Below are 16,807 nucleotides of genomic sequence, written 5' to 3'. Positions count from 1 at the left end.
TCTTCTTTACAGCAGTTATAAGTACAATTATAAATTTACCTCTTTATCCAATACCTCCAGGGCTTCTTTATTATTATTATTATTATTATTATTATTATTATTACTATTATTATTTATTTATTTATTTATTTATTTATTAATTGCATTTATATCCCGCCCTTCTCCTTACGGACTCAGGGCGGCTGACAATTGAATAAAATACTAACATATATACATATACTTAATTAAAATTTGATTAAAACGAAATATTTAAATATGTCCAATTTAAAAGTTATTATTATTATTATTATTATTATTTATTGAATTTATATACCGCCCTATCTCCCTTACGGGACTCAGGGCGGTGAACAGGCGATAATAAAAACCACGATAAATATACGCAAGTTTCTGTTCTAAAATCAAATTAAATAACAGGCCTGCTCTAAAATACCCCATACAAAACCCCCACTAAAACATAATCAAACTACGCCNGCTTTAAAGGTTGTTACTAACACCTTGAAGCGCACCCGGAAGGCCACAGGCAGCCAGTGCAGCTTGCGCAGGAGAGGTGTTACATGGGAGTATCTAGAGGCCCCCAGGATCCCCCGCGCGGCCGCATTCTGAACTAGCTGGAGCCTCCAGGTGCACCTCAAGGGGAGCCCCATGTAGAGAGCGTTGCAATAGTCCAGGCAGGAAACAACAAGGGCTTGAGTGACCATGCGTAGAGTACATACGACCGTCATAGAATACACCGGAAACAGAGTTCCGGCATCTTTTTTCGATGGATTTTCCAAAGTTGCATTCTTTTCCTATTGTTTCCCTTCCTATCCTTGTTTGTTTTTGAAAATGCCCCTCTGGTGGTACAGTGTAAGTGGGCTCTCCTCCGGCGCTGTTTGCCTCCTCTAGGAGGAGCCATGAGGTGCCGGAGCACCACAACCAGGCTTCATTGGCTGGGTCGGACCATGTAATGTGGAAGCCGATGGTGGCGGTGGGAGACACATAAACATGGAGGCCATCTTTCACGAGAGGGTGAGCGAGCCTTTTGCCTTCCCTTACAGAAAGTGGGGTGTGAGGTTAAAAAAGAGGCAAAGCGAGAGGAAAGAAAGGCGACTGGTGTGAAAGTTTGCCCGACAGCGAAACTTTGCTGTTTCGGTTCTTTGGGTAGTTCAAAGGCTGGGATGTCTACGAAAATCTCTTTTTAGTCTTTTATACTTTATATTCAAACTGCAGAGGGGAAGAATAAGAATAAAGCCAATGTCTTGTGATTTGGAGATATTAATAATAATAATAATAATATATTAATTATGTATTGGTTAGATGTAAAGGTAGACCTATAGTATGAGGTTTAATCAGGTCTATTTATTAAATTGGGTTTAACTTAAAAAGGCAAATTAAAAGTAATCTGTTCACCGACAAAGTTTCAACTTTAATTTGTTTCAAGTCAATATCCATATTAAACTCCAAATGTAAATTTTTTCACCTTGTTTGACAACTTCTTAAAAATAATCCAATCTTTTACAAGCAACCAAATTTTGTTTTATTGGGCCAATTTCATTCCACATAGAAAACTGACATTTCCTCTCATTAAACTAAATGGGTGTGCCAGTGGTAAATGTCCCAAAAGATTAATAAAATGCCTTCTTGTAATTTAAAGCTACACAGTGCATGGTAACATTAATAGTATTAACTTACCTTGAACAAAATCCTAATTTTTTAGATACACTAAAAATTGAAGGTTTTTTTTTTCAACTACAAAGGTAAACCTTGTAGGGTAGGCAAGGCGGATTGTATGATGTGTGTGAGTTCTGGCACCTTTTTTTTTTAACAAAAAAAAGCACTGCATACCTCTATTGTGGATAGTGATAAATATTTATATATTTATTCATGCAAGTAATCTTGCTGTGGTTATCATATACAAAAACAAAGTTTTTTTCCAATTGTTTATCCGTCAGTTCCAAGAGGAAGATATCTGATTTCAGTTATTTGTTAATATTTAAAATTGTGTGAATCAGAGTATTTTAAAGATTAATATACAATTAAAACGAATGACTTTGAACATTTTTTTCCTGATAGGTATTTTCTAGAATCACTTGTATATCATCATGGAGCTCAGCAGTTCAAATCTTGCCTTGATAAATTCAGGACCATCGTTAAATATTTTCTTGTTTTAATTGAGCTTTGGTTCTTAGCCAGCCATTTTAGAAATTTAGTGTTTATAAATAACTCTGGGTAAGTTGTGAGTACTGACATGCAAGACTCTACATGATTTTCTTGGCCAGTTGTTCAACTAAAAATAGGTAAAAATATAACAGAGCACGTAGCATCAGACTTATAAAAATATTTATCCAAAGATGGGGAGAGGGAAGAGATATGCTTAGGCAGAATTTGGGTAACCTACTCAGATACATTTGTAGAGTCTTCCAACAATAATTAAAGGTTTTGATTAGGACATGATATTATATAGAACTGGTTACAGATACCATTATTCAAATCTGAGAAAACTACTCTTTAGAACTTGGAACATCCTAACTAAATTAGTTTTCTTTTTCTTCCATGAATTACTTATTCCGTAACAATCAAAAATAAAAGTAAAAGTGTATTTTGGACATTGTACAATCTTACAGAGTCTTCTGAATTTACTTCTAATTGTCCTCTCAGAAATTACATATATATGGAAACTTAATTATTTGTGTAATAAATTTATATGACCACCCATCTCATATATATGTGTCTGAATGGATAACAATTAAAAACAGAATAAAAGCAGCAACCAACAATTTAAATAGCAGCTTAGAACACACCATCTGCTTTCCATCACCTTTATGTTGAGCCCTCTATTAATTATGAAATTTTATTTATTTTATAGCCACCCATTTCACAAGAAGTGACTATGAGCAGTGTACAGCAGATGTGTTCAGTATGTTCATAGTGAGAAATATTTTCTACCAATTTCTTAATTAATCATAGAATAATAGAACATAGAATAATAGAGTTGGAAGGTCTTGAAGATTTTCTAGGCCAACCCCCTGCTCATGTAGGGGATCCTATACCATTTCGGACAAATGGCTGTCCAGTCTTTTGAAAACCTCCAGTGATGGAGCACCCACAACTTCCGGAGGCAAGCTATTCCACTAATTAAAGTCTTCTCACTGTCAGGAAATTACTCCTTAATTCTAGGCTGAATCTCTCTTTAATGACATTCCACCCATTATTTGTCCTGCCCTTTTTATTAATAGTTAATGGTCCACATGTAGAAAAGAGCATTTATCATTAAAACTGTTTCTGTTTTAAACAAGAAACAGAGATGCCTAGTGGTTCAAGCACAGATCAAATGATTCCTATACTGGGAAGAGGCTGCTAAGAACTTGTTCTATAAACATGAATGATTCCCATATATACTTTCAGATTTGAGACTCACATATTGCAGGCAAGCTGGGAAGTGAGCTTGTAAAAAGTAAAATGTAAATACAATAAAGTGCACTTAGCAAAACCATTTCTTAAAATATATGATTTTTACTTTCTGCGCTTTTTGTCAAATAATGGGAGATTGAGGAGTTAGCAGGGTTTGGTTCCTTTTGAAAACTGTCACAGGTTTATGTTATACCAAAGTTATGAATTATCTAAAATACACAGATTGATCATAAATTATTAGCTTAATCTCACTACACTATATGCATGGACTACTCAAGAAAGGCTGGTATAGAGCAAATTTTTAGGCTTGATAATTTGAGCTGCATCTGTGAAATTATGATTTAGAAACTGATATTCATTTCCGGTCTTCCATATCAGAGCCATTGTAGCACAGTGGTTAAAATGCAGTATTGCAGGCTACTTCTGCTGCCTGCCACTGCCAGCAGTTTGGCAGTTCGATTCTCACCAGCTCAAGGTTGGTGAGCCTTCCATCCTTCTGAGGTTGGTAAAATGAGGACCTAGACTGTTGGGGGCAATATGCTGACTCTGTAAACCGCTTAGAGAGGGCTGTAAAGCACTGTGAAGTAGTATATAAGTCTAAGTGCTATTGCTATTCCTGACTATAATGAAATAATAATAGACAATAATACACATATTAAAATTGATTAGAAAACTATAACAGAGCAGTTACATTTCAGACATACAATCAAACATGATTGTCCATATATTAAATATGTAGAAAGCTATTCTGACTGCTTGTCTGCTACTGTGTCATGTTAACACTGCTGGCACCAATATATACATTCTTAAATGTTCCATTTATTCTTGTCTCAGCCATCTATGACCTCTCCATTTATATTGGGGCAGAATGGAGAATGATGCATTTTTTTCATTGATTTCAAAGTACAATTTGTGGCAATATTGTTGAAACAACTATTTTTTTTCTTCATTCTGTGTATAAATGGATGGTGTTTATAATTTTTCTAATGTTTATGTTTATTTCCTTTCAGCAAATGAAATTGGCTGCAGAGTCTCTGAAAGAACCCTAAGATGATAAACTGAACAGTTGCAGAAGTATATTCTATATTCTATACAATAGTAAGAACAAGAAATACATGCTTTCATATGATTTCAAACTGTGATATCAAGGATTTTATCTTTATTCATCATAAAAATCTCAATGTAACTGTTTTGCATATTACAATATACTCCATAGAAACTGATTAAAGTGATTCTTGTTAGAACTCATAGCCACTACTCTGATTTGCAATTTCTTAAGATTCTTATGCTAATTCAATAAGCATAACCATAAATCTGACCTAGAGCTTTGGAATGTAACAGCAATATATAAGTTCATATTCCTATGGCATCTTCATGTTAAGTATATTTTGTCTCTTTGTAGAAGGCTTACTACACACTCTGCTATTGAAGAAATTTTGTTTTCTGTAAAATGTAATACGTAAATTTCAAGCTAGGATCCAGAGTTAAGTACTTTGTGTCAATATATGTATTGTAAAACATGTATGGTGTTTTAACTTGAATGATTATTCTCAATTAAAATTATTAATAATTGAATTGAATTATTAATTATTAATAATTGAAATTATTAATATCAAAGAATTGAAAATATTTTTTGCAGGAAGCTCAGTTAACTTGATTCATTGCCAAGCTACACCCTGCTTATATAATCTCTTTTCTCAGCATTTATTTTCTTGGGTCATTAAAAATAGGCTGCGGTAAAGAATAATTTAATCTACTAGCAGAGTTATATTAAACTGTTCATTGTAATTCCCATTTCCCTCTTGTGCATACAGGAACATTTGTCTGTCCCAAATGCTTTTTTTTTTTTTAGAGTAACTTTTAAACAATGATAGTCTTTATGGCCAACATTTCTTTCCATAGCATTATGATATGGCAAATAACTTGCTTTTTAATAAAACATTTTGCAGATAAATTGTAGTTCGTTAACATTTCCTTCCATTTCTGTTGGAGAATGGAAGACTGCAGTACAAGAACTCCTCAGGTTATGACCATTCGTTCAGTGACTGTTCAAAGTTATGACAAAGGAACTTAAGAACGGTGCTCAAAGTTCTGGCCATTGCAACGCCCCTGTAGTCACATGAACACAATTTGAGCACTTAGCAACCAGCTCTCACTTATGACCAGTTGCAGTGTCTACCATCATGTGCAATTGTATAAGTTCCTTGGGAAGTCTTCCTGCCTCCTGGCTTTTCCAAACTTTCATGCACATATCTTCCTTCCTCCTTCACTTACATACACCCTGTGCCCTTTTGGCCTCCCTGCATTTGCCTGCACTCACCTCATGTCCTCTTTTTCTGGTCTCCCTGCACTAGCATACACACATTTTGTGCCCTCTTCCCCTGCACTTGCAAAAACACATACACCTCATGCCTTTTCCTTGGCATCCCTGGGGCTGCACACATGCACACACACCATGTCCACTTTCCTGGCCTCCCTGTACTTGCACACATATACGTTCCCCTTTCCCCAGACTCTGCACTTGCACACGCACCCTGGCACTCTTTTTCCAGCTTTCCTAAGCTCATATTAAACGGCACCCACCCACTCCAACTCTGGGTGTCCTCCAATTTCCTGTGGTACCTCTGCATTCTTTACCTAGGATTTCTTCCTCTTTCCATCTAATGACCTGCATGTCTGGAGTTATAACAACTAGGAGTGTCTAGATTGTTGCTGCTAAACGAAGTAGATGTGATAATGCACTTTATGACCGTCTCTCTTAGTGATGGCAGATCTGATTCCAATTGCTGTCATAAGGACTAACTGTATTAATAATATATATATATATAGTCCAATATATATAGTAATTTCTCCAGCAGTCTTGTATTAGCCACTGTTTTCTTAATGTGAAAAAGAGATTCCGGATTTGTTTAAATTTTGTATTAAGTTGCCAGAAGAGCCCATATGCAGTCACTAGGAATCAAGACTGAATAGAAGATACAAAACTCGCATTAACTTTTAAAGTTAAAGAAAGAGAAATAAGCTAGTGGGTATGCATCATGCATTGTAAAAAAAATTACGTGTAAAAAAACTCTCAATAATGTAAGCTTCATTATGACTATATTGCTGTGAGTTTCAATTATTTTTATGGTAGGATTACTGAAAATACCATCAACACTTTTTTTGTTTGCATCAATTTTAGCTGATTCCCATTCCCTGTGTAAGAATTCCCTCAGGATTTGCTACACTTGTGTCTGCAAAGAAAAAAATAGGTTCTCATACTCTTGGAAATATATTCCAATACAATACAAATACAATTGCTGATTTATTTATTGCATTTTCTATATTATAATTTGAATATATATATTTCACCATGCATCCCAAATGTGCTTTTTCAAAAGGTAAATTAGATGTTGTTTTTCCTTGAAAACATTTAGCTTCTTATCCAAGAAGCTTCTTCAATTCTGACTGAATTGTGGAAAATGGAAGGACTTATATTCATTGGAATTTATATTCCATCCTCTACCATTCAGAATAATTCAAAATGTTATGCAATATTCTCTGGCAGAATAGGTGTTTTTTCCCTACATTATTTTTAAAAATTAAAATTTTCATGCAGCAAGTTAATACAAATTGAAGATCTAGGGAAACTACAGCATAGGAAGCATACTTACACAAATTAAGTTTTCTAATGTATCTTAATTTCAAGTCATGTTCCTATCTGGCTATTTTTTTTCATAGTTTGGATTTCATAGTATAAATAGCCTTTTTCAACATTATGGTGATTATATAGTCTACCTTTACTGCAAAAATCTAAATAACTGCTAGATGGCAATAGCAAGATACAACAAAGTGAATATTTTTCTGCCAACTGATTTTTTTGCAGCCAAAATATGGCAATTTTTTGTGGAAAGAATCACAGAATAAATGTATGGCATGTTTATAAATCACGATGAAAAATTGAAAACTGTATTTCAACATTTACACTTATGCTTTCTAAATCTATTGTCAACAGACTTATTTTCTATTTTCTATTTTAGACATTAAACGAGAACAAGTATATATAGTTATTGTTGCACTTACAGAAGAAACATGTTAAAAGGGAAAAAATGGTACAAGTAAGCTTATAAAGAACTTCATGGTATTACATATACCTACCTTAAAGATTAAATAGAAACCAAATGACAGTTTGATACATCTAAAATGTACAAAAGAATGAGCTTAACAAAAGGGAACCCACCAGATAATTGATGCAATTATGCCAAGGATATTACAGATACATGAGAATCCCATTTTAGCTTTAACAATTCTAGTACAATACACTAAACTTCCTAGCATATAGGAAATTTAATTGCATATGATTAAAAATAGTTTTCTGATATTGTAAGTATGTTGTCTGGTCCACTGAAAGGGTGCAAATTGTATAAGACTTCAAATAACACAGGACAACAGTAATATTGTAAAATGAAGTCAATGTAGTTAACTGTCCTAATACTAGACATCATTTTGTATATAATTCTATATTGGTTCTCAGTGAATGTTTAATTTGAATTAGGAAAAAAACATTCTTATATAAAATATTTTTCCCCTGTCTTTCAATCATGTCCAATTCTTGCAGGCTGCCTGGATAAGTCCCTGCAGCTTTATTAGTAAGGTTTTTTTAGAAGTGATTTGTCATTACCTCCTTACGGTTGATAAAAAGTTACTAGTCCAAGATCACTCAGTTGGCTTTGTGCCTAAGGCACAAGTAGAATTTGGTTTCCTCCTTTCCATCAAAGTGCCTTAACCACTATATCAAATTGGATCTCAAAATGTAATAAGAAGCAGGTTAAGTAAGTTAATAGTTGCCCATTAGAAATTAAAACCAAAGAACAACTGAAATTAAATTCTTCAATGTAAGTGGAATAAAATGATCATCCCGGATAAAAGGATGTCTCCGAAAACTTCCCCTGCATATTTCATTTAACAAATCCTATGAAATAGGGAAATGGTGGTGGTGGTGGTGGTGAATTTGGGCAAGCATGCACCCAGGGGGCGGGGCTGATGCAGCAGGGGCTGGTCCCTTGTTTCCAGATGACCTTGTGAAGCTAAGACTCAATGCGTTTCAGCATAGATAGCCACCACAAAATTGTACATTAGCCGTTCCCTCACTGTTTCCAGGATGGCTTCGCAACCCACATGAAACCATTTTGTGGCCCAGAGGGCAACCGCAATGCTGATGCGGCCCTCAATGAAATTGAGTTTGACACCCCTGATGTAGATGCAGCTCCATTGAGGACCACACACTGAGTACGACCGGTCAGCCAGCTACGAATCCATCTGGTTGTGATGCTGTCTAACCCACATTTTTCTATCTTATCAAGTAGTAGGTTGTGATCTACTTTATCAAATGCCTTACTGAAGTCTAAGTAAATTATATTCACAGCATCCACTAATTTTGTCACTTGGTCAAAGAATGCAATAAGGTTTGTCTGGCATGATCAGTTTTTGACAAACCCATGTTGGCTTTTAGTAGTGATTTTGTTTGCCTCTAGGTGTTCGCTGATTTGTTGTTTGATTATCTTTTCCAGAATCTTCCCAGGTATTGAGGTCAGGCTGATAGGTCTGTAATTTCCTGGATCCATTTTTCCCCCTTTTTTGAAGATGGGAGCTACATCAGCTCTTTTCCAGTCCTGTGGTAGTTCCCCAGTGCTCCAAGATCTTTGAAAAATATAGTGGTTCTCAGTGGTTCTGAGATCACATCTGCCAGTTCCTTGAGAACCTTGGGGTGTAATCCATCTGGTCCTGGTGATTTGAACTCGTCTAGGCTGGACAGGTGCTCACTTACCATTTTCTTGCCTATCTTAACTTGTGTTTCTATTCTGTTTTTTATGGCACTATTTTTGATAGGTTGATCTGTTTTTTCCCTTTGTGTAGAGACAGATACAAAAAAACGAGTTAAATAATTCTGCTTTCTCCCTATTGCTTGTCACCTTCTTGCCACTTTCACCCACTAATGGACCAATTGTTTCCTTCACTTTTTTCTTGTTTTTTACATGTTGAAAGAAGCTTTTTTTGTTATTTTGGACTTTTGTCGCAATCCTTAGTTCATTATGAGCCTTAGCTTTTCTCACTTCATCTTTGTAGGCTCGGGCTTGTTTTATTAGTTTATAATAATAATAATAATAATAATAATAATAATAATAATAATAATAATAATAATAATTAATAATAATAATAATAATGATAAAGTTGGAAGGTACCTTGGAGGTCATCTAGTCCAATCCCCTGCTCAGGCAGGAAACCCTATACCATTTCGGACAAATGGCTGTCCAGTTTCTTCTTAAAAACTTCCAGTGTTGGTGCGTTCACCGCTTCTGGAGGCAGGTTGTTCCACTGGTTAATTGTTCTGTCAGGAAGTTTCTCCTTAGTTCTAGGTTGCTTCTCTCTTTGGTTAGTTTCCACCCATTGCTTCTTGTCCTGCCTTCAGGAGCTTTGGAAAATAGCTTGACTCCCTCTTCTTTGTGGCAGCCCCTGAAATATTGGAACACTGCTATCATGTCCCCCCTTGTCCTTCTCTTCGTTAGACATACCCAATTCCAGCAACCGTTCCTTATATGTTTTAGCCTCCAGTCCCCTAATCATCTTTGTTGCTCTTCTCTGTACTCTTTCTAGAGTCTCAACATCTTTTTTACATCATGGTGACCAAAACTGGATGCAGTATTCCAAGTGTGGCCTTACCAAGGCATTGTAAAGTGGTATTAATACTCCATGTGATCTTGATTCTATCCATCTCTGTTAATGCAGCCTAGCACTGTGTTGGCTTTTTTGGCAGCTGCAGCACACTGCTGGCTCATATTTAAATGATTGTCCACTAGGACTCCGAGATCCCTCTCACAGTTACTACTATTGAGCAAGGTACCCCCTATACTATACCTGTACATTTGGTTTTTCTTGCCTAAATGTAGAACCTTACTTTTGTTTGTTAAGATAGATGGTAGAATTTATATATAAGGTGTGTATTTTAAATATTAGATTGTATGAGGAATTGTGATAAAGGAATTGTGCTTAATTAAAAATTTGGGAAAATATTAAATGTTAAATTAAAATATTAAGGGAAAATTAATTATTAGGTCACTGATTGGCTAAAAGGTTGAATGTTTAAAAATAACTAAGATTTGAATTTAAGATTGTTATGAGTTGAGATAAAAGTTAAGTAAAACCTAGAAGTATGAATATTAATAATTAAATTTGTATATTGGTTTGTGGTACAAATGCTGACTGGTTTTTATTTTATTTTTTATTTTGGGGGGGGGGGGTTGGAAGGAAGGAAGGAAATAGAAAGAAGAAAAAAATTATTAGCCCCAAATACGAGATAGGAGACTTAGAAATTTGGGTCATTTAAAATTTGGAAATGATAAAAGATTAAACATTAAATTTAAATATCAATGGGAAATTAAAGTTAAGAAAAATTTACTAGGTTATTGTCTAAAAGATGGAATGTCAAATCAATTAAGATATGTATAGACTGAAGATTATTGATGAATACTAGAAAGGTATTTTTTGTTTGATTGATAGAATAAGAACTGTATTGGTCCAAATATGAGACAGTAGATATTATGGGGAAAGAGGGGGAATTAGTTGTTGTAATATTTTGAGATTTGTACTGATGATATTCAAATGTAATGGAATTACTGTGCTCAGCCGCCACGCTACTTTTCAGATATGTAAATGTAATATTGGAAAATTAATAAAAAACTTGGGAAAAAAATTTCTATCAACACATTAACAAGAAAAAAGTCAAGGAAACTGTAGGCCCACTAAAGAGAGAAGATGGTAAGGAAATGACAGGCAACAGGGAGAAAGCAGAGCTGCTTATCTCACACTTTGCATCAGTCTTCACACAAAAAGAAACTATAGCCCAACATACCAAAAAAACCACTGCAAAAGGCAAAACTAGAAACAAAAATTAAAATAAGCAAGAAAATGGTAAGAGAACACCTATCTAACCTTGACAAGATAAATCATTGGTACCCAACAGGCTACATCCCAGAGTTCTGAAGGAGCTGGCAGATGTTATCTCAGAATCATTACACCACATCTTTCATAAATCCTAGAGCACCAGGGAAGTACCTGAGGATTGGAAAAGGGCTGATGTGGTTCCCATCTTCAAGAAAGGGGAAAAAACGGACCCAGGAAACTACAGACCAATCAGTTTAACATCAATACCTGGGAAAATCCTAGAAAAGATAATCAAAAAACAGATCTGTGAACAACTAGAAGCAAACAAATTTATAACTAGTAGCCAGCATGGGTTTGTTAAAAACAGATCATGCCAAACCAATCTTATTCTTCAATAAAGTGACTAAACTAGTAGACCAACAAAATGCTGTGGACGTGATATACTTAGATTTCAGTAAGGCATTTGATAAAGTAGACCACAACCTACTCCTTGGTAAGCTGGAAAAAGGTGGAATAGACATCACCACCAGATGGATCTGTAACTGGCTGGCAAACCACACTCAACGAGTAGTCTTCAATGGCACCACATCCATATGGAGAGAAGTAAGCAGCGGGGTACCACAAACGTCCATCTTAGGCCCAGTACTCTTCAATTTCTTCATAAATGAATTAGATGAGGGAATTGAAGGGGAACTCATCAGATTTGCAGATGACACCAAACTAACAGTAGTAGCCAACACCCCAGAAGACCAACTCAGGATCCAAAAAGATCTTGACAAACTTGAACAATGGGCCCTATCCAACAAAATGAGTTTCAATGTGGAGAAAAGCAATCACAGGAAAAATCAAAGGTACCAGTACAGATTGGGCGAGACCTGGCTCAAAAAAAGTAACTGTGAGAGGGACCTTGGAGTACTAATGGACGATCACTTGACTATGAGCCAGCAGTGTGCAGTAGCAACCAAAAAAGCTAATACAATCCTGCGTTGTATATAAACGGAGGCATATAATCAAGATCATGTAAGGTATTAGTACCACTTTATAAAACCCTAATAAGACCACACCTGGAATACATTAGCCAATTTTGGTCACCATATCACAAAAAAGATGTTGCGAGTTTGGAAAAAATTCAAAGAGCAACTAAGATGATCAAAGGCCTGGAGACTAAAACATACGAAGAACAGCTGTGGGACTTGGGTTTGGCTAAAGAAAAGAATAGGGGAGACATGATAGCAGTACTTGAGGGGCTGCCACAAAGAAGAGGGGGTCACATTATTCACCAAAGCACCAGAGGGAAGGACGAGAAACAAACTGATCCAAGAGAGAAGCAACCTGGAATTAAGGAGAAACTTCCTAACAGTGAGGACAATTAACCAAGGGAACAGCTTGCCTTCAGAAATCGTGGGCGCTCCATCACTGGAGATTTTTAAGAGACTAGACAGCCACTTATCTGAGATGGTATAGGTTCTCCTGCTTAATCAGGGGGCTGGACTAGAAGACCTCCAAGGTCCCTTCCAACTCTATTCTATTTAGTACAGCAAAGTCATAATCAAGTATGGAAGCCAGTTAACTTTTTTTCCTATCCTTGAAGTTACTATTGAATCTTCATATAAACAAAGAGTTCGTTTTGGGCACATATTTACACTATGCTTTAAGGTGGATTTGGCAATTCCCCAAACATTGTTAGTGCTATGGCAGCCAAAAAATACTAGAGGTGAGGTTTTATAAAAGGAAGGGTTCCCTTGGAATTTAAAACTGCTCTAGAGGACAGCTTTCCAGTGTCGGCTCATTTGTACCCTTCTGAAATGCACATTCTGTGAACATGAATGCTATTCAAAATAAATGCAATGAACAATTTTTGATATGTGGAGCCTTACTTTGCCAATCTTTATTTTCACATGCTGGAATACTGCGTGTATTATTCTCATACTGAGGCAGTCTTATCAGAGGACTAATTATATTAGATTTTTTTTATCCCACTTTTATTACCTTATAAATAACTTAAAGCCACAAACACACCTAACACTTTCTCCTCCTATTTTCCCCACAAAAACCACTCTCTGTATTGTGTTGAGAGTGAGTGACTGGTGAATCACCCAACCAGCTTTCAGGATTAAGGCAGGAGTAGAACTTAAGAGTCTTCTGGTTTCTAGCCTGTTTAACATTTCATGTGATACATGCATACATAACCAGCATTTAAGAGTATGATCTCTTCAGCTGTCTATTAATTTATGCTATTAAAAGGGTTCTTTTGTTTTAAGGTGTTTCAAAGGATCAAAACCAAAACAAATATCCCTGGCTGCTTTTGGAGCTGAGCTCCAAAGGTCTGAATTGCCAACATACAAGCTTCTGCAGTATTGTTTGAGGTAGTAGACATGTTTTGGAATGTATGCATGTAGACTTCTTTCCTGATTTTTAAAAAGTACATTCTTAATACTAGAGGGCCAGATTGTTTCAACAAGAATTAAAAAAAACTTCAGTCCTGGGTTGTTTTTTTTAAGTAGCAGCCTCAGGATGTTAAATGAGTTGCTTTTCTGATTATGTGACTATTACTACAGATCATCTCTCTGAGAACATTTTATAATCTGATCAAACCTGAAGTACATTTTAAATTGTTAGCTTTTTATTTTCACTTTTTAAAACTATGATCAATATTTATGAACCACATTTCAAATTTCAGCGATTTGTGATATTAATAACTGCATTACCAGATGTATTCATCCAACAATTTGGCTTACATGCACATCTGTAGCTATTGTAAAATGGTGGGCTTTGGACATGGTTTGTTAATAAATTGAACACAGGTGCATCACAAAAGGAATAGTCATTTGAACAGTTTTAAACTTACTATTTTGTACTGTTAAAGACATAAAACATATTGAACAGATAAAAATTATCAAGAGGAACACTTTGCTTTGTATTTTAGTTCTGCTAAGATACGAATAAATCTCAAAATACAATGTAATTTAAAAAGTGCAGCACTTCTAAAAAATTATTACCTTCATAGTGGATAGCTGTACTGAGGTGATACAAGAGCAGAGGGAACAAGGAGAGCTTAATGCTGCACATGTGTAGCAGGCAGAAAGCAAATGCATAGACAATCACTCATAGAGTAATAGTTACAGACAAATATAATCATAGTTTACCTATTACAACAGGGCCAATATGTCAGCTTTTCAGTACTGAAACAGAAACCACACTAGTGAGTATATAAAGTTGACATAGAAATCTTTTTTTCATTGATCAAGAGATCATTTTATTAATTGGATTTTTGTCACACACCATGAATAGTTACATAGTGAAGAAAGCCAAACATTGCTGGAAGCAATTGACAAAGATCAACTGATATTTCTGTACCCTCTCTTAAAAGGCTTAACTTTTCTGCATTCAGTTTTGCTTAATTTAACTGCTACTTGCAAAATTAATTCTCTGTCAAGATTGTCACATTTTAAATACAGATAAATTGCTAGAGGTACATTATATATTCATACAGAAAAATACAAGACTAGTTGCTTTCCACAATATTTATATGCTACAGTAACTATAAGCAATTTGTAAAGACAAATTTAAGGGGTACAGAAAACTGTTACTTGTTCTATATAATTTGGTCCAATATATTTTAATGTAGTGGTTATTCTCTCCCTCCTTTAACAGAACATAATACAACATACAATACATGCACAGCCATTCACTTGTGAACAGATGAATAAAAGACAACATTCAGGCTAACATCTGAACACCCAAGTAGTTCACCCAACCATACATAACTAAAGGCTATTTTACAGCTATGCAGCATAATGGTCAACACCGCTGATCTAAAGTGAGCACCATATATATATTTACACATATACATATACACACCATTGTTTATAAAAACAGAAGAAACAAAAACTCCTGGGGTTGGTCAAAAAGGTGCCTTTCCTAGGCTGTACATAATGTGTGATATTTACAGCAACTTGAAAATAAAAGCTGCAACGAAGTTTATTGCCAATGCCCTTTATAAATTTCTTCTACTTTTTATATAGATGCCCTATTTACTGATATCTATGAACTGTCCATATTTCTGGCCTTTTATAAGATCCCTGCCCAAGAAAATTTCAAGCAAATATTTTCTATGGCTTCACCCATATATCAGTTCTTTCAGCTTTGTGCATGTATATACATACACAATCTTATACAGAGTACTTATGTCATACTGGTAAAGATTCAAGCAGTATAAAATTAGATTGCAACAAGAGTCTGAAAAACAAAAGAGAAATATTTCATTTATACCTTCTATACTTGGGAAATAAAAATTATAAACCCTGAACTAGGCTAGACATTAAAATACACTTGCATGATTCAGAACTATAGATGAATCCATATTTATTTGGAAATAAGCCATAATAAACTTAACTGGCTTTCTAATAAAATGTTTTAGATTGTACCTTCAGACAGATTTACCATACTAAAAAAGGAAGCATAAAATCATATTCCAATGTAACAATTCTTTGGTGCTCTACAATCTATAATGTAAATGAAATGTATTGTACTTGACCATTTTGCTAGCATCACAATACTACTGAGCTACAGAAAGTATTCAGACCCCCTTCACTTTTGTTTATTTTGCTATGCTGCAGCCTGATTCTACAGTTGTTGAAATTCATTTTTTCTCATTAATCTACACTCAGTATTCCATAATGATAAAGTGAAAACAGAACTTTAGAAATACCTGTAAATGTATTAAAAAGAAAAAACTGAAATATTACATTAGCATAAGTATTCAGACCCATTGCAACAATTCTTGAAATTTAGTTCAGATGCTTCTCAGTTCTCTTGATCATTGCTAACATGTTTCTACACCTTGATTGGAGTCAACCTGTGGTAAAGTGCTTTAACATGATTTGGAAAGGCACACACCACTCTATAGGAGGCCTCACAGCTGACAATGCATGCTATCACAGAGCAAAGCCATGAGGTCAAAGGAAGTGCCTGCAGAGCTCAGAGACAGGATTATTGCAAGGCACAGATCTGGGGAAGGCTACAATACAATTTCTGCTGCACTGAAGGTTCTTAGGAGCACAGTGGCCTCCATAATTCTCAAACGGAAGACATTTTAGCACAAGCAGGACTCTTCCAAGAGCTGGTTATTCAGTCAAACTGAGCAATCGGGAGAAGGGCCTAAGAGAGGTGACCAAGAACCTGATGGTCAGTCTGACTGAGCTCCAGAAATCCTGTGTGGAGAGTCTGAGAGTCCTTCAGGTGCTTTTTTGCAAAATCCAAGTGGACTTTCATATGTTTTGTAGAGGAAAGGCTTCTGTCTAGCCACTCTGCCTTAAAGGCCAGATCAGTGGGGGGCTGCAGTGATGGGTTGGCCTTCTGACTGAGCTTGAAAGGATTTGCAAGGAAGAATGGCGGAAAATCCCCCAATCCAGGTGTGCAAAGCTTGTCGTGTCATACCCCAAAAGAGGCTGTAATTGCTGCCAAAGGTGCATCAACAAAGTACTGAGTGACGGGT

General features: G+C 35.6%; 1 protein-coding gene across 2 annotated transcripts in view; it reads left to right on the top strand.

The window, feature by feature from the left end:
* The window catches only part of ANO10 (anoctamin 10), a 63,782-nt gene extending 57,566 nt beyond the window's left edge, over positions 1-6,216 (top strand). For both annotated transcript variants that reach the window (XM_015823295.1, XM_015823302.1), the window contains exon 13: positions 4,401-6,216. In XM_015823295.1, the coding sequence (XP_015678781.1) occupies positions 4,401-4,439 (39 nt within the window). In that variant the 3' untranslated portion in view covers positions 4,440-6,216. The remainder of the gene's footprint in view (positions 1-4,400) is intronic.
* The last annotated feature ends 10,591 nt before the right edge of the window (positions 6,217-16,807 follow it).

The sequence above is a fragment of the Protobothrops mucrosquamatus genome, unplaced genomic scaffold, assembly GCF_001527695.2.
Source record: "Protobothrops mucrosquamatus isolate PMUCROS unplaced genomic scaffold, P.Mucros_1.0 scaffold_177, whole genome shotgun sequence".
NCBI classification, from domain to species: domain Eukaryota; kingdom Metazoa; phylum Chordata; class Lepidosauria; order Squamata; family Viperidae; genus Protobothrops; species Protobothrops mucrosquamatus.
This window is presented reverse-complemented; position numbering and strand designations above follow the sequence as displayed.